Source organism: Meriones unguiculatus, chromosome 4, assembly GCF_030254825.1.
Source record: "Meriones unguiculatus strain TT.TT164.6M chromosome 4, Bangor_MerUng_6.1, whole genome shotgun sequence".
NCBI lineage: Eukaryota > Metazoa > Chordata > Mammalia > Rodentia > Muridae > Meriones > Meriones unguiculatus.
The window spans coordinates 81,623,670-81,647,909 of NC_083352.1; the positions used below are offsets into that span (position 1 = coordinate 81,623,670).

The 24,240-nt window shown below is 44.4% G+C and overlaps 1 protein-coding gene across 3 annotated transcripts in view; it reads right to left on the minus strand.

Moving 5' to 3' along the window:
• Positions 1 to 24,240, minus strand: part of Caln1 (calneuron 1) — a 444,621-nt gene that overhangs the window by 378,586 nt on the left and 41,795 nt on the right. For 2 of the 3 annotated variants that reach the window (XM_060382256.1, XM_060382257.1), the window contains exon 2: positions 23,074 to 23,263. In XM_060382256.1, coding sequence (XP_060238239.1) covers positions 23,074 to 23,192 — 119 coding nt within the window. In that variant the 5' untranslated portion in view covers positions 23,193 to 23,263. Of the gene's footprint in view, positions 1 to 23,018; positions 23,038 to 23,073; positions 23,264 to 24,240 lie in introns of those variants that run through there. The other variant, XM_021657008.2, reaches the window with a different exon arrangement.

Sequence of the window (24,240 nt, forward strand, 5' to 3'; positions counted from 1 at the left end):
CACGGCTTTCTTGCCTAGGGAAAGGTGCCGCCCGCAGTGGGCGAGGTCAATTATTTGTCAAGTCAGTCCTCTGTAGACTGCCCATAGGTCAACCTGATGAAGACAATTCCTCAATTAAGACTCTCTTAATGACTCGCTTAAGCCAAGTGATTCCAGGCTGTGTCATTTTGATACATCACACCTGTGGTCATAAGTACAGTGTGTTCCTGAGTTCTGTGGGTCACTTCAGAAAATTATTGACCTTGAGGGGAATCATAAAAAAAAATTTAAAAAATCAAAATGTATAGCAAGTCTGCCAAACATGTCAGTGGCCTGAGAATATTAACTTGACATCCTGTGTTTGTGGAAGGATGCTAACAATTCTGACTAAAATCAGAATTGGATCACAGCAGACAAGTTGGGGCCAAAACAGAATAGCAACCACTTATTTCTTTTGAGGGAGATATAATAGTTTTCAGTGAACCATTATACTATAGATAATGTAGACCACTTCATGTAACAAGATGATGGAATGTACAATGTAAATATCAGGCAAGATTAATTCAGGGTAAGAGTTATTAAACAGGACAGAGAGTCATTTAGTCTGGGCAAAAAGTGCAACCAACCATGGAGATTTCTAGAATGTACCATTCTACAACAAATAACCTAACAAGAAATCAATTGGAATGCTATTAGGAATCATATGGGAACTAAGTTAAATACCAAGTTACAAAAATATGTATGCGCCAAAATCAATACCTTTCTCTCCTATGAAAATAAAAGGTATAAAATATAATGGAAGCCAAGGTATTTTTCATTTACAATAGGAATAAAGTTTAAATTTCTCTCCACCCATATGGAGAAGTTTAAAACTCTCTTAAGATACACAAAAGGACCCCGAACAAAAGGAAAAGAGAACAAAGGAGCACACATTGTTGCTAATATTTTTTGAACAGTAGCAGAGCTCTCTAAATTAACTCCAAAGTGATCACAACTGAAATCCGAGTGGGATTCTGTTATGGTCCATGTCAACTTGATAAGACCGAGAGCCACCTGAGAGATGAAGCTCGGGCACATCGATGAGGGATCATCTTGATTAAGTTAACTGAGATGGGAGGACCCACACCCAATGTGGCCAGCACCATCCCGTGGCTGGGGTCCTGGACTGAACAAAACGGGGGAAAAGTGACCTGAGCACCAGCAGTTGTCTCTCCGCTTCCTGACGGCCAATGCAACATGACCAAATGCCTCAAGGTCCTGCTGCTATGCCTTCCCCATTGTGATGGACTGGGAACCCTTGAAATGTGAGCCCCAATCAAACCTTCCTTCCTCAGCTTGCTTTGGTTGGGTGTTTTATAATGGCAATGGAAGAAACTCAAACTTTTTTATTAGAATCAGATCAAAAGGTTCTAGAATTCACATGCAAAACTCGATATTTATGAAGATGTAAAATAATCAATGTAGAATGAGCTTTACTTGGTATTAAATATACATTAATTCTATTTTAAAATATGGATCTGTCTATAATTGTCACAGTAATTCAGGAAAGGAAATAAAAATACTTGGGATTCATTATCTGGTTCTATATGAAATGCAATCTTCAAAAAGGAAGGACCCTCTCTTTTTCAATCTCTTTATTTTTTTCTCCCTCCCTCTTCTTTCTCTCTCTCTTCCTCCCTCTTTCTTCCTCTCTCTTCCTCTCTGTAATTCCAGAACTCAAAAAAATTAAGGAAAAAGGATCAGGAGTTCAAGGCTATCCTCTACTAGAAAGCTAGTTTGAAGCCAGCCAGGTTACATGAGATCCTGTCTCAAGCAAACAAAATACCAGCAAGGAAAAATTCGATATAATAATTGGCAAAATATAAAAAATGAAAAGTAAACTTGTTTTTAAAATCACTAATAATCAAAGAACTATTAATATAAGATATTAAGATGGCCCATCAGATTGACATGATTTAAAACTATGGAGAAAATCCAGTATGAGAATATATGAACATGTATCTTTTTAGACAATAATGGCCAAATGTATGTCATCATTTCAAAAAAGAAATTAAATTATAAACATGCATTACTTTTATCATTGTGACAAAGAACTGGCAAAAGTAACTTAAGGAAAATGGTTGCTTTTTGGCTCACAGTTCAAGGTACAATCAGTCAGGGCAGAAGAGGCAGCTGGTCACATAGCAACTACAGTCAGGAAGCAGAAAGCAATAAATGCGGGTGCTCAGCAGACTCCTTCCTTTTAATTCAGTTCAAGGGCCCAGCCCATGGGATGCTGCCACTCACATTCTGAGTGTGTCCTCACCCCTCCATCCTTACATGGAAACATCTTTACAGACAGGCCCAGGATGTGTCTCCTAGGTGATTCAAAATCCCATCAAGTTGACAATCAAGATTTACCATCTTTGTGTATTAGTATTTTAAATATATATTAAATCTAGTAATTCCAATTCAACATGTATCATAGGACCTGTGAAACGGCTCAGCAGGAGTAGGCCATTGCCACCAAGTCTGACAACCTGAATTCCATCCCCAGAATGGAATCTTACAAGTTGTAACACATGTATGCATGCTCATGCAGGTGTACAGACACACAAATGTAACAAACATTTTTTCACAAATGATGGTATATCTATTGACCGAAGATGTGATTATAAATGCAGAATATGGTGGTTTTTATCTTAGGGAAAACTCAGCAGTAGAACTGACCATTGAAAAGTGACTGAATCATTAAAATACAGTGTTCCTGTATAAGAAACACTGTGACTGAGCTGGGGAGATTGCTCAGTCACTATGATGCTCACCTTGAAAGCAACAAGACCTGAATTTAAGCACCAGAACTCACATAAAAATGGCAGGCATGTTGTATGCATTTGTAATCCAGAGAGGCAGAGACAGGAGGATCCCTGGGGCTCACTGGCCAGGAAGCCTATCCTAATAATGGCTCGGTAAGTTCCAGGCCATTGAAAGACCATGTCTCAAAGGAGGTAGAAGTTAAATGAAGTTGATACCCAAGGTTTTCCTCTGGCTTCTACAAATTTGTGCACATACATGAACCTGCTTGCACATGAGCACAAACACAAAAGTGTAAATAAAATGGAGATAAACGTTATGGCGTAACAGTAGAAAATAGCTAACTTGTTTAAGTACTAAATTAAGTTTCAACTGTGAATCTGGCCAAGAACCCAGCCCCTTGATTCATTCATCTCTCAGCCCACAACAGAGAAGCTTGAGTTTGCAGTGGAAGGTAAATGATGCAAGACATTGGAGAACTGGTCAAAGTGTAGGGAGTAAATGACTATTGAGTTCTCACCCATAATGAGAAACGTAACTCACGTACGCCAGGACTCAGGACCCTCAGAGAAGGCTGTAAAGGCCGAAGATTGTCGGGGGCTGGGGCTGACAGGAAGTGGTGTCTTCTGGACGTGACATTGTCATTATACTCACGAACTCACAGCAGCTGCGGCTGCCTGCACAAGCCCTGCGCAAGATCAAGCCATCAGAATTCTGGTATGGAGGGGGAGGGGCCAAGTGAGGTCTGATGGGGAAAGCTGCTATGGTTCTTTTCAGATATATGGCCCTGGTAAGTTGATCATGATTTTGGGAGTGGCGTGTGAGGATCAAGGAGTTAAGGAAAATATGATCAAAATGCATTATACATATATATATAATATATTTAATATATATACATATTAAATTCTTAGCAAATAACTTTTTCAACCCCAAGACCTAAATCAAATTTCAAAACAGCCTGTCCAACATAATACCTTTTATTCAAAGTCATACACAGCTAAATTTTGTGCATATGGCCTAGAAATCTCTTTCTAAGGAAAATACTTAATAAACAAGGCATTCAAATGTTCGCAAGATATATGTCCTAGAGTATTTTCAGCAGTGCTATTGAGAATAGCTCCAAACTGGAAACTTACCAGATGCCTATCAGCAATAGCCTGGATAAATAAATCATGACAGGAACTGAGAACATGCCACATCCACAGTGAAGAGCCTGCAAACATGGGGAGCAAGGCTGGGGAGGGAATCCTTACAAACGGAATGAAGGAAGAGTGATGAACCAAATTCATTTTGGGGTTCATCCTTAATAAAATTAAAGGCAGACCACAATAGCTTCTGTTTCTAGAAGTCACTCTAGTCCTGTAGCTTCAGTTGGTGGGGAATGGCTGTCTTCATTAGGGTTTCATTGCTGTGAAGAGACACCATGACCATGGCAAGCCTTACAAAGAAAATCATTTAATTGGGGCTGGCTTGCAGTTTCAGAGGTGAAGTCCATTATCCTCATGGCAGGAAGTATGACGGCATCCAGGCATCCAGGCAGACATGGTGCTGGAGGAGGAGCTGAGAGTTCTACATCTGGAGCCTCAGGAAACAGAAGTGAATTCCATGCTAGGCCTGGCTTGAGCATCTGAAACCTCAAAGCCTGCCCCAACAGTGACATACTTTCTCCAACAAGGCCACACCTACCCCAACAAGGCCACACCTCCTACTAGTGCCACTCGCTAAGGGCCAAGCATTCACACATGAGTCTATGGAGGCCATTCCTATTCAAACCACCACAGGGATCACAAGCTCTAGGTGTTCCTGAGTTCAAATCTAGCCTCGCAACTTAATCATACCGTGTCTCAAATTTAAAAGGAGATCAGAGGTGAAGCGCCCACCAAGAAGCAGAGAGTGAGGAGCTGGGGCACGGCTCAGTGATAGAGCTCCTACCTAGAACCCCCAGTGAAGGGCAAAGTGGGAGTGATTCAGTGGTAGTGTGCTCCTAACAGTGCCACTCCCTGTGGACCTATGGGGCCATTTTCATTCAAACCACCACAGTGACTGTGTTTGAAACGATACAAAGATGGCTTGGAAAGGGATGGCAGCTCAGGGGACACAGTACTTAGCACCCAGATAAAAAGAAGTCAAAGCATATATGTAACGTGTAAATCCTAACACTGGGGAAGTAGAGTCAAGAAGATCCCTGAGACTCACACTGTACAGCCACCCTAGATTACTTGGCAAATTCTAGGCCACAGGGAGATGCTCTCAACAGCTATCTGATACTGGAGATGCTTTCGTAGTTAATTGGTGCTGTTATATGAATCTTTGATTTATGAAAAGCTGAAGAATTATAGTTTGTACCCTTTCTCTTAAGATGTATTCTTATTGATGTGTTTGTGCCTGTGTCTGTGTGACTGTCACACCTGTGCAGGTGCCTGCAGAGACCAGGAGTGGGCGTCAGATCCCCTGGAACGGGAGCTTCGGACAGTTATGAGACACCCACCATGGGCGCTGGGAACCAAACCGCTACATTTCTCCAGACTAGCTTGCACATCTCCCTGTGAATCCCTTGTACACGAAGCATATATAAGCACAGAGAGACAACAGAAAGGATGACGACAGAAATTAATAATAGGCTGTGTGGAAGGATAAAGGTCCAGCACAATTTCGGTTTCCTTTTGTTCATCTATATCATTTAAATTGTCCCAGTTGCGTGTGTAGTAAGTTTACATATACAAAGATGGAGGCAGGGAACTCATCCATCCAGTCTCACCTAATCAGTGAGCCCAGGGCAAGGAGAGATCCTGTCTGAGAAAAACAAGTTGGCTGCCAATACTCAGTCACCATTTGAGATTATGGCTTGGCTTAGTCACTCTTCTATTGCTGTGAAGACACATCATGATCAAGGCAACTCATAAGAGGAAGCATTTAATTAACTCACAAGACAAAGCTTCAGTTTTCAGAGGTTTAGTGCATTTTCATCATGGTGAGAAGCATGGCAGCAAGCATGGTGCTGGAGCAGTAGCTGAAGTAGTTGAGAGCTACATTCTGATCCATAGGCAGAGAGAGAGAGACCTTTGAAACCTCAAAACCCACCTCAGTGGCACACCTCCTCCAAGAAGCCACACCACCTAATCCTTCTGTTCCTTTCAAATAGTGCTGCTCCCTGGTGACTAGGCATTTAAATATGTGAGCTTATGGGGCCATTCTTATTCAAAGAGCCCATCATTCTTATACTTCATCAGAGAAGCCTCTTACTAGAGCCAAAAGATGAGGAGATGTGCAGCAAAAAGATGTCTTCTGTAAGCAATACAGCCATTGTGCTCATGAACTCATTGGAGCTATGGTTATCTGCACAAGATTGGGCCCATCAACATTTCATCAAGGATGGGAAAGGACCCTACTCCTCTCCCAAGGGATTATTGCACTTGATGGTTGTTGGGGGAGGGAGTGTCATGTTCCTTGGAGCCATTGATAAATAGACACATACACACATCCAAACCACACTCAAGTAAGAAACTCTAACCTCAGTAGACCACATATAGAAAGAAAATGTGAAAGCTGGAGGGAGAGTATATAGAGAGTATATGGGAGAGAGAGGAGGAGGAGGAGGATAGATGAGAATGGGGGTGGAAATGACTAAATGTTGTTACATGAATGCATAAAACTGTCAAACAACAGCAACAACAAAAAATCAAGTTGGACTGAACCTGAGGAACAACACCTGGAGATGGCCTTGGAGGCCAAAGCATTTGCACAAAAGTGCACACACACATACACACACACACACACACACACACACACACTTAAAAGTAAAACAAATTTCTGGCTGGAGAGATGGTTCTACAGTCAAGAGCACAAGGTCCCAGCACCTACATCAGGTAGCTAACAACCACAGTAACTTCAGTTCCAGGGACCCAGCGTCCTCTTCTTCATGGGCACTGCATGCATGTACACATACCTACATACATACATACACACATAAAATAAAACAAATGAATGTATCTTAAAAATAAAATGAAACTGGCCAGGCATGGTGGCCAGTGCTTGGGAGGCAGAGGCAGGCAGATCTCTATGAGTTTGAGGCCAGCCTGGTCTACAAAGCGACTCCCAGGACAGTCAGAGCTCTGTTACACAGAGAAACCCTGTCTTGAAAAACAAAACAAAAAATAAATAAACATAAATAAATAAATAAATAAATAAATAGAAATTAATCTCTTTAAAAAGATAGAAAATAAACAAAAGTGAGGAAGTGGGACAATTAACTAAAAAGTGCTGGGAAGCCCATCAGATCACAGGGAGCTGGTCAGAAAGCTACGGGTAGATTCTCTTCCAGAAGACTGTAGTGAGCTCAAGTTTATATAAGAACAAAAAGTAAAAAACAGCACTCTACCCACAGGCTAAAGTGCTGGGCAATGTCTGCTGATTCTCTGATTTCAGAAGCTGGTTCCAAAACCCACTTTAAGAAATGAATTTATTGGAGGATTATTGAAATACAACAAACTTCATGTTCTAGACTTCTTCAAACTATTTACATACATACACACATACACACACCACACACATACATACACAAACACATATATATCAGTACACACACTACACACATACATACATCCGTACATACACACACAGATAGACACACAGACACACACGCACACACACACAGTGGGTGACTTTGAACTTCTGATTCTCCAGCCTTTACCTCCTGAGTACTGGGACTACAGATGAGCATCACCTTGGTGTGTGCAGTGCTGAGATGGAGCCAGGGCTTCCTTCGTGCTGGTAAGAACTCTGCCAAGGGAACCCCAGCTCCTAATTTGCTAAGCTTCTATCTATCTATCTATCTATCTATCTATCTATCTATCTATCTATCTCATATCATGCCAGATGGTACCTCTATCCCACTGCTATCACTTCCTTCCTTTCACCTTCCCCACTGTTTCCCCTCACCTTCAGGGCTCACTAGGATTAGAACTTGGGGGACATAGACTTACCTTCAGGGCTCACTAGGATTAGAACTTGGGGGACATAGACTTTTAGTACGTCTGTGCCCCACCCCCCGGTGCTGCTGATCTAACACTAAGCGGCAACCCTAGCCCATTATTTGGCTTCTTTGGGGAGAAGAAGGAACAAGGTCTCACACATCCCAGTCTAGCCTCCTACTGGCTGCGAGAGCAAAAATGACCTTGAATTTATGATCCTCCTGCCTCCATCTTCTCAGTGCTGGAATTACAGGAGTGCTAGCTCCCCGGGGCAAGCACTCTACCAACTGAGCCACGTCTGCAGCTCTAGCTTCTCTGTCTCTGTGCAATTACAGAGATATAGAGGGAGGTGTTGTCCTGGAAAGTTCTGGAAACTTCAGGAGGTAAGGCTAGCTGAAAATGGCTACTGGGGACAAGTCCTTCCTGGATCTATTATTCTCTGTGTGTGTGTGTGTGTGTGTGTGTGTGTGTGTGTGTGTGTACACACATGCACTCGTGTCCCCTCTGTTTCTCCCCTCTCTCCCCTCTCCCTCTTTCCCTCTCTCCCTTCTTCCCTCCCTCCATTTCCTGTACACCATGGTAAGCAGCCTTTACCACTCACTGTCCCTGCCGCCATGGTGCTCTGCCTTATCACAGACCTAAAAGGACTAACCCTCTAAAAGTGTGAGCCAAAGGAAATCATTCACAAAGACGTGAAAGTGAAGTGCAGGGGGCTAGCTGGGAAGAGGGAAATCAGCCCAGTGGGAGAGGGACAAGAGAGGGTAATGGTAATATGATCAAAACACAGCATATACATGTTATAATGAAACTTATTGTTATCTATAATTCATATATGTGAGGAAAAAGAAACAACATTCAGGGGTAGATGGCTCAGGAGGTAAGGGCGTTTCTCATCAAGCTTTTCTGCCCGAGCTCCATTCCTGGAACCCACATGGTAGAAAGGCAAAAACATACTCCAGTCAGCTCAATTCTGTCTTCATATATGTGCCATGGCACCTGTGCTTCACCACAAATAAATAAATAATTGAGCACAAATACAGAAATAAATGTTGCTTTCCTCAGGAATTGTTATTTTGAGGAGAAACCAAGAGCTGTTGGCTCTTCAGTGTTTATGTTATGGCTTCAATTTAATTATTCAAATAAAATTGCAATTAATAGTCATCTTAGAGTCTCTGTATGAACACACACATTTAGTTACTTAGTTAAATATCTAGAAATGGAAGGTGGAAGGCATGAGGGGGAAAAAAAAAACAGATGCATGTTTGACTGTGAAAATTTGCCAAATTGTTACATAAAGCAACTGTAGCATTCCACAGCCTCCCTGCCAGAGGAGCTGGTGCTGCCCACATCCAGAGCTGGCCTTTCCTTATCCATTAACCCTCTCTGAAGACGCCCTCAAAGACACATCCAGACACGTGTCTCCTAGGTGGTTCTAAATCCAGTCGAGTTGACAATGAAAGTTAATATTTTAATTTTGTTGTTAAATTTACATTTTAATACAGTTCCAGTAGCTCCACTCTGCCTGAAACACTTGCAATTTGCTATTCCCTCTTTTAAAAAAAATTAAAGTTATGTGTGTGAATGTTTTGCCTGTATGTATGTCTATACACCATGAGTGTGCCTGGTACCCAGAGAAGCCAGAAGAGGGCATCCAATTCCTTGGGACTGGATTCGCAGATGTGTGTGAGCCATGGTGGCCATAGGAGCATAAAGAGGCTACTGGTTCACATCCCAGAAAAGGGTAACCCAGAACTCAGACTTAATTGCAGGCTTGCTTATAATTTCAGAGGTGTAATCCATCATCTTCATGGGAGGAGGCATGGAGCTTGGCACAAGGGGTAGAGCAATTGCTGAGAACTGCATTCTGGTCCACAGACAGAGAGAGACTCTGGGTTTGGCACAGGCTTTTGAAACCTCCTAGTCCACCCCCAGTGACACTTCCTCCAACAAGGCCACGCCTCTTAATCCTTCCAAACAGTTCCATTCCCTGATGACTAAGCATTCAAACAGCTATAGGGGCCATTCTTATTCAAGTCTCCACACCCTTTCCTATTCAGTCTGATATTCTAGCCCCTGAGTTGGTGTTACCCACGTTTAGGAGACTCTCTCACAGAGGAGGTCATTGCAAGTTGAGTCTCCTAAGTGGTTCCAAATCCAGTCAAGTTGACAATGGAAGTTAACCATCTCGAGCACCGTTCTGAGATAGACAAACACCCTTAGGATGGGGTAGTTCACACTGAAGAAAAGAAAAACTCATTTTAAACTTTGTTCCTGGGCCTGAAGAGACATCTTGGTGGTTAAGAGCACTTGCTGTTCTCACAGAAGACCCAAGTTCAAGTCCCAGCATCTATATAGGCCAACTCACAGTCATCTGTAACTCCAGGGAATCCAACACCCTCTCCTGACCTCTGTAGACACCTGCACTCTCTCTCTCTCTCTCTCTCTCTCTCTCTCTCTCACACACACACACACACACACCGACTCAAATACACAAATAAAAATATTTTCAAAATTAAAACAATGACAACACATGCTCCTACCCCTGAGACGAGTGGAGGGAAAGCAAACAGTGCTTCTGTCACAGCTTTCTTCTACACCTGTAATGTCACTTATGAAAGGGTAGGTGTAAAACAGCTAGGTGGCTGCACAGCAACTGGTCCTGTGCTTCTATTGTTTAAAAATCAATTCCAATTCCTAGTGCATAATTACAACCTGAGTAGGACCAGAAAACGATGCAAAAACTCTTTCACCATTATGATCAGGGAAGCTTTGCCAACTTGCCAGTCTGAGTCTGAACCCCAGGACCTACCATGGCACACATCTGAAGTCACAGAGAGATTAGACAAAGAGACAAAGCAGCAGCCCAGTGCTCGGGGTCAACTATCCTGACGTAAGCAGTACAGCAGCAGACACAAGACAGACAGACACTGCCTCCATTGAGGCTGAAGGAGAAAAACATGTAGGGAGTCATGTAGCCTGTAAGGTCAGCTTCTACCCCATCTATTTACCCAGTTGAAAATGTATGTTTATGCAAAAATCTATACAAAGGTTAATAGTCTTTTTTCATTTTTTATCATCTTTATTTGCTTACATGTGAGTATATGTGTGGAATGTATGTGTCATGGTGCACTCTTGGAGGCAGGTGAAAAACTTGCAAGAGTCATTTCTCTTCTCACACCATGTGGGTCCCGGGTATCGTATGCAGTCATCAAGCTTAGCAACAAGCACCTTCACCCACTGAGCTAGTGTGGTAGCTCTGAAAAAATGGAAAAATCTCCAAAAAATAGAAAGCAAGCAAGGTGTCCTTTCCATGAGTAGATAATAAACAAAATGGGATGCATATATAAAATAGAATATAACCCAATGGCAAAAAGAAATGAGGAAAAAATATAAAGAGAAAACAAACTTGGGTGAGTATAAAGGATGGGTGAGATCTGAGAGAAGTTGGGTAAGGGAGTGAATATGATCAAAATACGCGGTGTAGACTTCTTGAAGAGCAGGAAAAGAAATGGAGAATCAAGAAGTCATGACATGGTGCTGCCAAGATGGCTCAGTGAATTATAATGTTTGCGCCACAAACATAAGGACCCAAGTCTGAACACCCAGAACATAAAAGGCCAGAGACAGGAAACTGACTAAAGAGCTGCAGCCTAGCTCCACAATTGTAAGAAACTTTGCCTCAGTGGAGTAGCTGGAAAGTGAAGCTTTCCTCTGGCTTTCAAACAAGTACATATGTGCACATGTACTCCCACATACATGTGTACATGCTACACATACTACATACTACACTCACACATGAAAACACTAAACTTACGTACACAGAGAGGACACAACAGGTATTCATGGATTACAAATGTATGCGTACTTGAGTGAAAGAAAGCAGTCTAAGGCTGGAGAGATGGTTCAGCTGTTAAGAGCACTTCCTGCTCTTCCAGATGACCTAAGTTAGGTCCCAGCTCCAATGTTGGGTGTCTCATAACCACTTGCAACTCTAGCTCCAAGGGCCTCCTGGTGGCCTCCATGTGCACTGCACCCACATATGCATACTCGTGATTAAAATAAAACAAATCTTTATGGAACCAGTCTGAAAAGACTACAAATTATAAGGGATACTGTGGAAAAGACAAAACAATAGAGAGGCAAGACCCAGGGACAAAGAGAAAGTGTGACTAGATGAAGCATGGGTACTTCTTCAGGACAGGGAAAGTATACTGTGTGCTACTGTAACTATGGGATCATAACAAAATGCATTTCTGAAAACTCACCAAACTGCACTCAACAAGTTTACCTGAAAGTGTGCAAATTTAAAAAGTAATTGAAGGCTAGGAGTATGGTGATACAAGTCTGTGATTCCAGCACTCAGGAGTAGAGGCGGGAAGACCATGAGTTCAATTTCATTCTCAGCTACCGAGGCTGGGTCCAGCCTGGGCTACATAAGCCAGTATCCCAAAGAAACTAACGAATAATAGAGCATGTAAGAGCTCCAGTGACTCCTAGAATGGGATGCCAAATGGAACAAGCTTATTTGTACTGCAGACATATAAAATGACCTCACTGAGGAGGGCAGGAAGAAAGTGGAACTCAAATGGCTTTGGAAACAGACCCGCTGTGGAAAGCTAAATGCAGTAGACTCCAGTCTAAGCACAGCAGTTGATGAAGTTGCTTCCTGTGGGCCGATGACGTCATGGTTCCCGTGATATTGTGAATATACTCGGCCTCATTAAGTAAATGGATTGTAGGTGCTGAGAGCCAAATTGCTCTGCGTTGGAGTAGAGGTTACAGTCTAGCAAAAGAGAATATTCTGGAATGACCCATGTACTGGTGGGTTAGGAAACAGCATAGATCAATGTTTAGGTCAGGATACTTACATGTAGAAATCTGTGTGGGCTGTATATGCATGGGGGTTGGTATACGTGCATGTTTCTCGGTCCCAACGGCTAAGAGGGCCTAAAAGTTACAATCATTTCATAGCAACATGCACCCCTAGCACTCAGATCTTGGCTTCTGATAACTTTCTCTAATCAAAGAAACCAGGACCAGGGTCTGGGCTGTGAAGCATGGGGACCTGAGTTTGATCACTACAGCTCTCTCTCTCTCTCTCTCTCTCTCTCTCACACACACACACACACACACACACACACACACATACACTCTCTCTCTCTAGGTACAAGGCTGTAATCCTAAAATCCTTGTTACAGAAAGATTGAGATAAGGGCACCCCTGGTTTGGCAGCCAGCTAGCTCACCTACCTGGTGAGTTCCAAGACAGGGAGAGACCCTGTCTCAATGATGAACCACACCTCAGGCTGACCTCTGACATCACAGACTTGAGAGGGCACACTACACACATGAGCGCGCACACAAGAACATCTACACCAGGAAAGAAAACAAAGCAGGTCAAGAAAGAGCAAGAAGAGGCTGAGCTATCCTGTGGTACCTCAGATATTAAACCTTGCTGGAGTCATTCCCCTCACACTGTTAAAAACAATCCAGAGACAGAGTTGTTCCCACAGAGCTACAATATAGTGTTTCTGTTGCCCACAGATCTTGGCTGTTAAATCTACTGTATCTCTAAGAAGTCAAATCTTACCCTAAGAAATCTCTTGATATGGGCTCAGCTTGCAACCAAATATCAATTAAAGGGGAGAATCTGAGCTGGGCAGAGTGCCAGACTATAATCCTAGCACTCAAGTAATGGAGGCAGAAGGATCAAGTAAGAGTTTAACGCTATCCTCAGCTATATAGCCTGGGCTACATGGTACCCTGTGTCACAAAGCAAAAAATATGTAGATAGGAAAATTAGCATCTAATTTAACACTTGTGAAAATACCATTCCTATGGTCTAGTGTTGGGGGTTTGTTGAATTCTTTGGGCATCAGTGGGAGTCAGAGGGAGAGCACACCTGTGGGTCAGGTTTCCTAAAGGAGGGCGGATGTGACTAAGACATGCATCAGATACTGAGATGGAGTGATATAACCTTTAATCCCAGCTCTCAATTACTGAAGCAGGGCGATTGTAAGTTTGAAGCCAAGCTTAGCTACATAGTGAGACCCTGTCTCAAAACAGAGGGAGAGCTAGAAGAGAAGAGGAAGAGAGGGAGGGAGGGAGGAAAGGAGGGGCAGAGGGAAGAGGAGAAAGGAAAAAGGAGAAAAGGAGGATGAGGGGAAAGAAGGCCAAGAGGGAGGAAGAGAGGATAAAAGGAAGGAAAGGATGGAGGATGAAAAGGAGGGAGGAGGGATGGGAAAGGAGAGGAAGGGAGGGAAGAGGGGAGGAGAGAGGAAAGAGGGAGGGGGGTGAACTTACTGGTAGTTGCACCTATGCTGTTGCTATGACTGTTTTCCCATCCTCTCACAGTTGTGCGTTATTTTTAAATCCTGTTTACTCTTAGCTCTACAGTTCCTCAAATGCGTGACCATCCCCAAGCCTACTCCTATATCTTATTAGTTAATGCACCAAGGAAGACGCACATGCCCTATCGTGCCACACATTTGTTTAATGCTTTGAGACAGCCCTAGAACACAATTGATTTTCTTTTCTGTTACCTTAAGTGGTCTGCTCTGTGCCCAGAAAACACAATTCACAGGCCTCCCTAGAACTGACACAGAAATGCATGCATTTAAAGAGCCTTGAAAATACATTTTTTTCTGATTCTAACAAAATTCCTTTTGTTTTGTTTGCCTTTGTTTTCTTCCCAGGCTGGTTACAAACTTGCTATATAGGGTATATAAGGGTAACCTTGAACTCCTGATCCTCATGCCTCCACCTCTACAGTATTGAGATTCCAGGTATGTGATATTACTATAACCAGCTTACCAACTAACTCTCCAGTTAGTCCTAGGTCTGGTTAATATAGATAATATATTATACAGTGTGTGTGTGTGTGTGTGTGTGTGTGTGTGTGTGTGTGTGTGTGTATCTCACCAGCCCTAAAGGAGGGTGACTTGGTCATTGCTATATACTGAGAAAAGACAGTGACCCTCAGAGTCACAAATATGGACTTGAACTAAAGCCACAAAAGACTGAGATTCAGCTAAGCCATGTTCGGTTAGAAAAATATGGAAAACCCCCTTCTAAGCACCATAGTATTCAAAGGCAGTAGACGGAGGTAAGACAAGAGGGCCATGGGGTGGAAACTGGAGTCTCCTTTAGGGGACGGTAAGAGCCAGAGGTCGGGGTGGGCTGCTGCAAAACCATCTTCTCAATACAGAGAACATTGCTCTAAGGAACTCACAACAGCTACGGTTGCCTGCATTAGACCCACACAGACCACGCCCACAGCTCTCCAGCACAGACAGGAGATGGTTCACAAAGCCTCCCCCTGGCTGAGAAGCTTTGTCAGTTGCAAGATGCCCGGTGGGGTGGGTCCGCGTTCTTCTAGGAGGTGGCCCCCATTAAGACGTCCATCCATGCTCTCTGGTGGATGACCTCACACCCATGAACGTAAGGACGCCATTGAATAGACTCAGTGGCTATGAAAAGAGAACATGAAGTTGAAAAAAGGCTGTGGCAGGGTTATCTGGGGGGAGATGAAGGGGAAGTAAAGAGTGAAATGATCAAAATATGATCCATACATGTGTGAAGCTATCAAAGAATAGATCAAAAATATTCTTTTTTAGTTTTGAGACAGGGTTTCTCTGTTTAGCCTAGGCTGTCCTGAACTCACTTTGTAGACCGGCTGGCCTTGAACTCACAGAGCTCCGCCTGCCTCTGCCTCTCTAAATGCTGGGATTACAGGTGTGAGCCACTGAGCCCAACTCAAAAATAGTTTTAATGTTTTGGAGTTGGAGAAATGGCTCCACTGCTAAGAGAACCTGCTTCTCTCACTGAGGACCTGAGTTCAGGTCCCAGCTCCCATACCCACCTGTAACTTCAGCTCCAGTGTTCTCTTCTGACCTCGATGGGCACCTGTCCTCAGGTGGACATAACCACAAATATACTTCATTTTAAAATAAAAATAAAAGATAAAAAGTGTACCAGGGTTGACCCTGATGAGCCTGGGTCAGAGACCTCAGGATGCTCCTCAGCTAAGATCAGCTGTCATGAGTTCTGTGGAGCTGAGGCCTTTCGGTTCTGATGTCCACAGAGGACCGTGCTCTTGACCCTGAGCTGTTGCTCTCATTTCCTTCCTCCTGGATCAGCTCCATTAATGATCAAATTCAAGTGCTTCCTCTCTCTCGTCCCTAGCGTCTCCACTCCTGGGTCCCCTGTCCTCAAAAGCTCTGTCCTTTGATGAACCAGCACAACTCCTCTGGAGAGCAACTTGGCAAAAGTTAGCAACAAAAAGAAGGTGGAGGGGCGTGTTAATACTGGTATGTGTGCACAGTCACATGTGTAGAGAATGCACACATATGTGAGGGTGAGAATACTCATGGGCACATGCATGGAGAGGACAGACGGATGGTGTTCCACAGGTGCCATCCACCTGATTTGAGTCTTTTAATTTGTAAATTCCGTTTAGTTATTGTTTGTTGTGTGTGTTTGTTGCGGCTCCCATGTGGTGGTCAGACTTGTGCGAGTCAGTTCTCTCTTTCTACCGTGTGGGTCCCAAGGACTGATCTCAGGCCACCCGGCTTGGCAGGAAGTGACTACCTCCTGAGCCATCTACCTTGTAATTATCGTTTTTATCATGGCGGTGGTTGCTGTCTCTCCCTGGACCCAGAGCTCACTAAGGAGTCTGACCAATGAGTCCAGGCATCCGTTCACCTGAATCCATAGCTCTAGCAATGGGATTACAAGCGTGAGCCATCACGCCATGTTTTAAGCAGGTTCTGGAGACTGAACTCGGGTCCTCATGCTTGCATGGCAAGCACTTTGCTGAGCTAACTCCACAGCCCCAGTGTACACCTTTTTGACCCAAATATTTTGCTTACAGAAAATTTATCTTTAGTCTACATGCACAAGCCCATAGGGATAGATATACAGAGACGGTCTTTGGGCTACTGCTTGTAGACAGAGTGAGAGAGTGAAAGGACAAGAGAAAAGGAGGGGCACCGTCAGCAGGCACCAGTGGGAGGAGCTTCATTAACTAAACCACTACACAGTAGAAAAGACTGTGTCAGGGGCAGGGAGATGGCTCACCAGGCATACTCAAGAACCAGAGTTCAGACCCCAGACCCCACATAAATTCTGGGTGGGTGGGTGTGGCAGCCTGCCAGTAACTCTAACCTTAGAAGATGAAGAAAGGGGATCCCCAGAGCCAGCTAGCTAGCAAAGCAGATATATTAGTGATCTCTGACTTAGATTAAAGGACCCTGCCTCAAAGAATAAGGTGGAAAAGCAATGGGGGATGGTTCCAGACATCAGCCTTGGACCTCCACAAACACATGCGCTCATGTGCACACACGTTCCCATACATGCAAACATGCACACACGCATAGGTGTATGTCCCTAGATGAGATCTCAGACACACCTTAATCTTAGATTTACCCTAATACATAAACTCTGCCCTGAGTTTAATCCATTTCCCTCATGAGCTTGTAAACTGACAGGGAAACCTGTATTCATCTCTTTCTCTCCAACATCCACATAGATCCAGAAGCGCTGGTAAACGGTACCTGGATGAATAAGACTGTGTGAGCATTTGCCGGAAAACGTCAGTTATGCCTGTCTGTCTGTTTGTTAGAGATAGGGTCCGAGATGGTTCATTTTCATTGTCAACTTGATACAACCTGAGATCACCTGGCAGGAGAGAACCAATGGAGGCTTGTCTAGAGGAGGCTGGCCCACGGGCTCATCTGTGAGAGCCTTTCTCAGTTGGAGTCATTGACGTGCAAAGATCGACCGGGAATGTGGGCAGCAGCATTCCCTATTTGAGCCCAGAACTGTATTTTAAAAAGTAGGGAACACTAGCTGATCAGGAAGCGACTGCTGTTGGCCATGGCGTAATGTGACCAGCTGGCTGCTTCAAGCCTCTGCTCCTCTAACTTCCTCCACGATGGCGGGCTGTAATCTAGAACTGTGAGCTACACCACAGCAACATAAATGAAGGAGGACAGGCCCTTGCTCGACAGCCCAGACCAGCCTTGAAATCACGACACGTCTACCTTTGCCTCCTGGTGCTTGGATTGCAGGTATGTGATCCACCATGCTAAGATGAACCTGTAAGTTGTAAGCTGTTTTTTAGTGTGCGTGTGTGTGTGTGTGTGTGTGTGTGTGTGTGTGTGTCTACAAACATTGTATGCATGAGTGCAAATGTGTACAGATGCATTTGGAGGCCAGAGGTTGATGTCAAGGATCTTCCTTAATTGCTATCTACATTTTTTTGAGACAGGGTCTTTCCCTGGCTGTCCTGAAATTCACTGTGTAGACCAGGCTGGCCTCATACTCAGAGATCTGCCTGCTTCTGCCTCCCCAGTGGTGGGATTAAAGCTATGTGCCACCATGCATGGAGTATCTACCTTATTTTTTTTAAGATAGGGTCTCTCACTGACCCTGAAGCTCCCCAGTTTGGCTGGGCTAGCCCCAGGAATCCTCCTGTCTCAGACTCTGCAGAGCTTGGCTTGCAGACAAACACTATTCTGCCCAGCTTTTTATAAGTTCTGAGAATCTGAGCTCCAGTCTCTGTGCTTATTGAAGGGAGGTGGAGAAGCAGGAGTCTTATCACAATGTGTTGTCTTGACTGTTCTGTCTTACTAATATATGTTTGTCTCCTAGCGCCATCATCTAAATATTGAACTTTATCACAGGCACTCACTGCGTGTTGTCATGCATTCATGTCTGATGTTGTGATGTTCTGCAGCCTGAGTGTGCTGAAACAATCAGCATCGGAATAAACTCCCCAAAACAATGAACCAACGTTTATTATAATAAGTATTTAGTCACAGTTACACAAAACTGACTAGCAAACAGTATTGCTGCCCTTTAGAATGCCCCCAGAGGACCTCTTCCTTATTACACACACACACACACACACACACACACACACACACCACTCCAACCACAGTGTCCTTGTGTCCACTTTAGTACTAGCATTCCCTATAAAGCTTTAGAAACCTCTCATCTAGAATATCAGTGTTCAAGGGGCTGGGCGCATAGCTCAGACAGTGAAGTGCTTACCTAGCATGCACAGCACCGTGGGTTCCACAGCCAATCCTGCACAAGTCAGCCTAACCCTAAGCCTAAACCAGCCATGGTTTATGCAGTGAGTGATTGTAAGCCCAGCACTTGGGAGGTAGCAGCAAAAGGATCAGAAATTCAAGGTCATTCTTGGCGACATAAAACACAGCAAATTTGACACGAACATAGGATACATGAGACCTGTCTTAGATAGATAGATAGATAGATAGATAGATAGATAGATAGATAGATAGATACATACATACATACATACATACATACATACATAGAGACATAGATAGATACATAGATACAAATAGACAGACAGATAGATGATAGACAGGTAGACAGATGATAGACAAACAGATATATAGACAGACAGGCAGATAGACAAATAGGTAGACAGGCAAATGATAGACAGACAGACAAATAAGTAGATAGGCAGATGATAATTGGACAGACAAAGATAGTAGACAGACAGACAGACAGATTATATATAGACAGACAGACAAACAGGGAATAGGAAAGACAGTGCGGTCAGTAAAGTAGTTGTTTCCTTATAAGGATAAGGAGGACCAGAATTCGATCCCCAGCACCCACACAAAAGGGCTGGTTTGCTGGCATGAGCTTGTAATCCCAGTACTAGGGTGTGGTAGAGACAAGTAGATTTCTGGAGCTCACTGGCCACCCAGCCTAGTGTACTAGCAAGCTCCAGACGAGATTCTGTCTAAAATAAAAAAGAGGACAGCTTGACATTGTCCTCTGGCTTTAAAACACACACACACACACACGAACCCCAATGTCTAGACCCAGGCCTTTCATTATAATCCCAGGATGAACCAGAGAAGCCCACTGCTACAGTGTCTTGTGTTACACACCCTCCCCTAAAATCAGCTTCCTCAGAGATGCTCCATGTTGCAGCATCCTTGTTGGGGCTGACGAGTTCAGTACTCCTGAGCCAAGCACTGAGGAGAGAGAAGCACCGGTGTAGGGACCATGGAAACACCTGGGGCCCCATGGGAGAGGGGGTGACACAAAGGAGAGATGAGGGTGGCCTTCCAAGGGGTGGCTTGAGTTGATGACACCAACCTAGCTCAGCAACCAGACAAGAAGGAAGTTGAGTTCTCTCAACCTTTTGCTGTATAGGACCATAGGCCATGGGGCAGTCTGTGGGAACTGTTTACGAACAGACTCTGTCAAAGCTCTTCAGAACAGGGGTAGGAGGGAGAAATGGAGAGGGAAAAAAAGTGCCCTTTGAATTTCCATTGCTTTGAGAGTCCGCAATTTAATGACTCATACATTCTAGATCCCTGCTTTGTCTACACATTTTCATTTCAAAATACTAAAAACACTTTGTTTGGAAGGTTGGTTATTTTTAGCTTATATATCAATAGAGCACATCCACTCCTCCCCCAGAGAGAAGAGCCTCCTTCAGATTGGCCCGCAGAACCACCCTGTGTGTGGAGTTGTTTACTTAGCTGTGTTTTGTCAAAGCTCTGTGGCCATCTCTCTGTCCCACTTTTTAAGGTGGTCAGCTGCACTGCTGACCACCGAGGAGTCACTCAAGACCATCCTGATAGTTCGCTTTGTCACTTGACACAACCTAGCATCACCCGGGAAGGGAGTCTCAGTGAGGGACTTTCTGGATCAAGTTGGCCTGCGTGCATGCTTGTGAGAATGGCCTCAAGTAAAAGCTGTGGGAGGAGTCAGCCTACCGTGGGCCGCTCTACTCCCCAGGCAGAGGTCCTGAACTGCGCAAGCGTGGGGACATCGTGTATGTTCATTCCTCTTTGCTCTCGACTGTGGGTGACTATTTAACGTCCCTTGGCATCTCCACGATGATGAACTCTAAACCTGGGATTGTGAGCTGAAGTAAACCCTAAGTTGCTTTTGGTCGGGGTGTTTTATCCCATCAACACAAATGAAAGTAAAATGGCGTGCAAAGACTCCCCCCAGATCCCACGGCAAGGACAGAAATGGAAGAACATTTTTTTTCACCTTCTAAATTTAGGAGCCAGTGGTCTTACAAGTCAGGACAGCTAGCTCTCCAGGAGATCACCCTTGCAAATGGTTGCAACTTAAATCTCAATATGACAACTTAATATGCCTTGGAGGTACACAGCTCCAATTCCAGAGCTCAATAGAGAATGCAGCGGAAGAACCATGAGTTTTATGTCAAACTAGAATGCAAGGTGGGGGGAGGAGAGAGGGCGAGGAGCCAACAACTTACCATATTTAAGGTGGAAAAACACACATTATCTGTAGGCTGCACCAGCCCAACGATGGAGGTCCCAGACTGAATAAAAAGAAAAGTGAGACTGCTGCTCTTCATAGCTCTTCCCTTCCCAACTGTGAGTGCAATGCGACCATTCACCTCATTCCTGCTGATATGCCTTCCCCACCATGGCGGGCCATGGCTCCTCAAATCGTTCCTCCATGAAGTTGCTCTTTGTGGAGTGTCTGTCACAGCCATGGCAAAAGCAACTAAACACCAAGCCAAACTTCTCCAGCGACCATTCTGAGCTCACACCCATACAGACTTCTGGCTTCAAGTTCACAGGCCTCAGGAGGCCTCACCCTGTGTGCCAAGATGATGTTGACCACGGGTTTCTTCAGCTCCTCTCCTTGATTTCTCAAACACTGAGGTATCTTGAAGAAGGTTCTGGAATCTAGATAGAGTCCTGCAATCTACTGTGCCTGTGCCCTCCATGCCCTTATTTCCACAGCTCTGGGGAAACATTACTAAAAATCAAGAACTACATCACCAAAAATATTTCCACACACACCCCCAATAAGCTTAAGTTCATTCCCTCTATGATAAACACTTCCCACCACTAATATGAGCTAGGATGGAGACATCAAGAGATTCCATTACCAAGAGACTTAGAGGAATAGCTTCAGAGCAAGGCCAACTTGAAGAACTTATGGCGCTCCAATCTTTGATGCCAGTATCACACAGATCTAAAATTCCCTGCTACACAAAACCACTCTTGAGTTTTTACAGCCATTCATGGAAAGCTTCCAGAGCAAAGAAAAAGAGTAAGATAAAAAAAACAGGGAGTCCTGTGGCTTGGTGACATATGGACAGCCCAGCCTGAACTGATATATACAGGGCGAGGCAAGGAAGAACAGAAAAAAAGGGAGGACAGAGAAGGAAGAGGAGGAGAAAAGGAAGAGGCAGAGAAGGGAGGTTTGTTGTTGTTGTTTTTTTTAAAGGAGTTGGAGAAAGAGGAAGAGGAGGAGGGGTAGAGGAAAAGAAATGGATGAGAAGGAAAGAGAAGAAGAAGGAGAAGAAGAAAGAGAGGGGCAGATGGAGGTGGGGAGGAAGAGAAAAAGACCATAACAGGCCTCAAAGAGACTTGGGTAGGAATTCTGGGTTTTCCTTTGACTGTGTGACCTCAGGCCAGTCTCTCAGTATTTTTAAGCACTTTTCTCCTATAAAAATCATCTTACACTGTGAGGCCTGGTGGTGATGCAGACCTAGTATTCCAGCTCCTTGGGAATAGTGAAGCAGGAGGATTTCTAGTATGAAGGCTATTTGGGCTACTGAGTGGGTTTAAAGCAAGCCTGAGAAATTCAGTGAAACCATTTCTTAAAATAAGAAAAAAGGCTTAGAATATAGTTCAGAGGTCGAGCACCTGCCTAGAATCCCCCAGTAAGGGGCTGGGGTGTGGCTCAGTAGTAGAACACCTGCCTAGAATCCCCTGGTGAAGGGATGTGGTTCAGTGGTAGAGCACCTGCCCAAACCCCCTACTAAGGATCTGTATAGCACTGGTCTAATACATACAAGGTCCTAGGTTCAAGGTACTAGGTCTAGTACTCTGCATGCACACACACACACACACACACACACACACACACACACACGGGATTCAAAAGGTCCTCATGAGAATATTTTAAGAATTAATTAAAACGACCTATGTAAAGGTTCTGTTTCCATGCTGTCTCTTCCTCTGCGTTCTGAAAGTCGCATCTGTTTCATAACAACCCACACCCTCCCAGACGCTTTATTGATAGTGAGTTTTCAGCCACACCCTCTTGCCTTGAGCGTGGATCTCAAAGGGAGACCATGGAAACCCACCACCTCCAGAATCCATGTAAATTCTGCTTCCTGCTGGATAGAGCATCCTTTGGGAAGCTCCCCACCCCCTGGTGGGCTTTTCATAGACTCTCCCCTGCGCCCTGGGCATCACAGGTTCGGAGATCCCACCCCCTCCCCTACCTGGGAGTTGCAAAGCAATCTAGATGCAGGGATTTGGGGGTGGGGGAAGACTTGCCAGGTGGGGAAGCCAGGGGCTGGGCTTCTCCGTGGCTCCTCTCCCCCTTCGGGAGGTTCTTGGTCCCCCTTCGTCTCATTCTCAGGCTTCCCATCTCCAGGTTGCTCAGGCAGCCGCATCGGGGGTCCAGCGCGAGGTGGTCAGAGATTTGGGGGTACATCAAAGGAACATCAGCGAAGACATTGAGACTCTGCAAGGAGTTGGCAGAAACTTACTGTCGGAAACAGTGCTAAATGGTTATTTACTCAAAGTCACTTGCCTAAATTATTCACACCTGCCCTTCCATGTTTACACAGGCCAATGGTAGACACAACTATGGCACAAGAAATATAATTATAGTACTGACAGATGTTTAGTTATTAATAAGGGCTCAATGTCACCAGAGAATATTATATAACAAACGGATCTGTGCCTCTAGAAGCAACTTTAATCTTTCTAGGTACTTTTCCATTCACACCCTCAGGCTTTGCCTCAGCATAAGCAAGATAAAATGAACAATAGCAGACACCAACTTGAGGGCTACTTGCAAAAAAGTAAAAAAAGACAAAATTGGCCAGCACTTCACATGTAGCATGTGCACTAGAAGAGGCAGACACTCGCCCGGGATGTTTGCGACCTGGGTTCCATCTCTACCATCCTTGCCTTACTCAGCCGAGGAGGAAGCGCTGCTAGAACTTGATGGAGCATGTCCGAAATCCCAGCTACTCAGGAGGATGGGCCAGGGGATTGTAAACTGTAAGTTCAGGGTCAGCATGGCTACAATGGGTTCGGTGCCAGCCCAAGCTCTAGAACCAGCTCAAGGCCAGCTTGGGCTACAGAGTGACACCCTGTTTCAAACTAGAATGCAAAAAGAGATAATGGTGACATGACTCAGCAGATAAAGGAGCTTGACCTGAAACTTGAGTTCAAGCCTTGGACTCCACATGAATCCACAAAGTTGTCCTTTGACCTCCATAAGTGTTCTAAGACACACACACACACACACACACACACACACCAGCACTGGTTTTTAAACATTGTTTGTCATGTGTTTTACCATGCTTGGAGAGACCCGTTTTAGCAGGAATGATTTATTTTGGCTCATGGCTCCAGTGGTATATATCTGTGATGCTTTGTTTGTTGCTTCTGGCCCTGTTGTAAGGTAAACATCATGGCAGGAGGTGATGG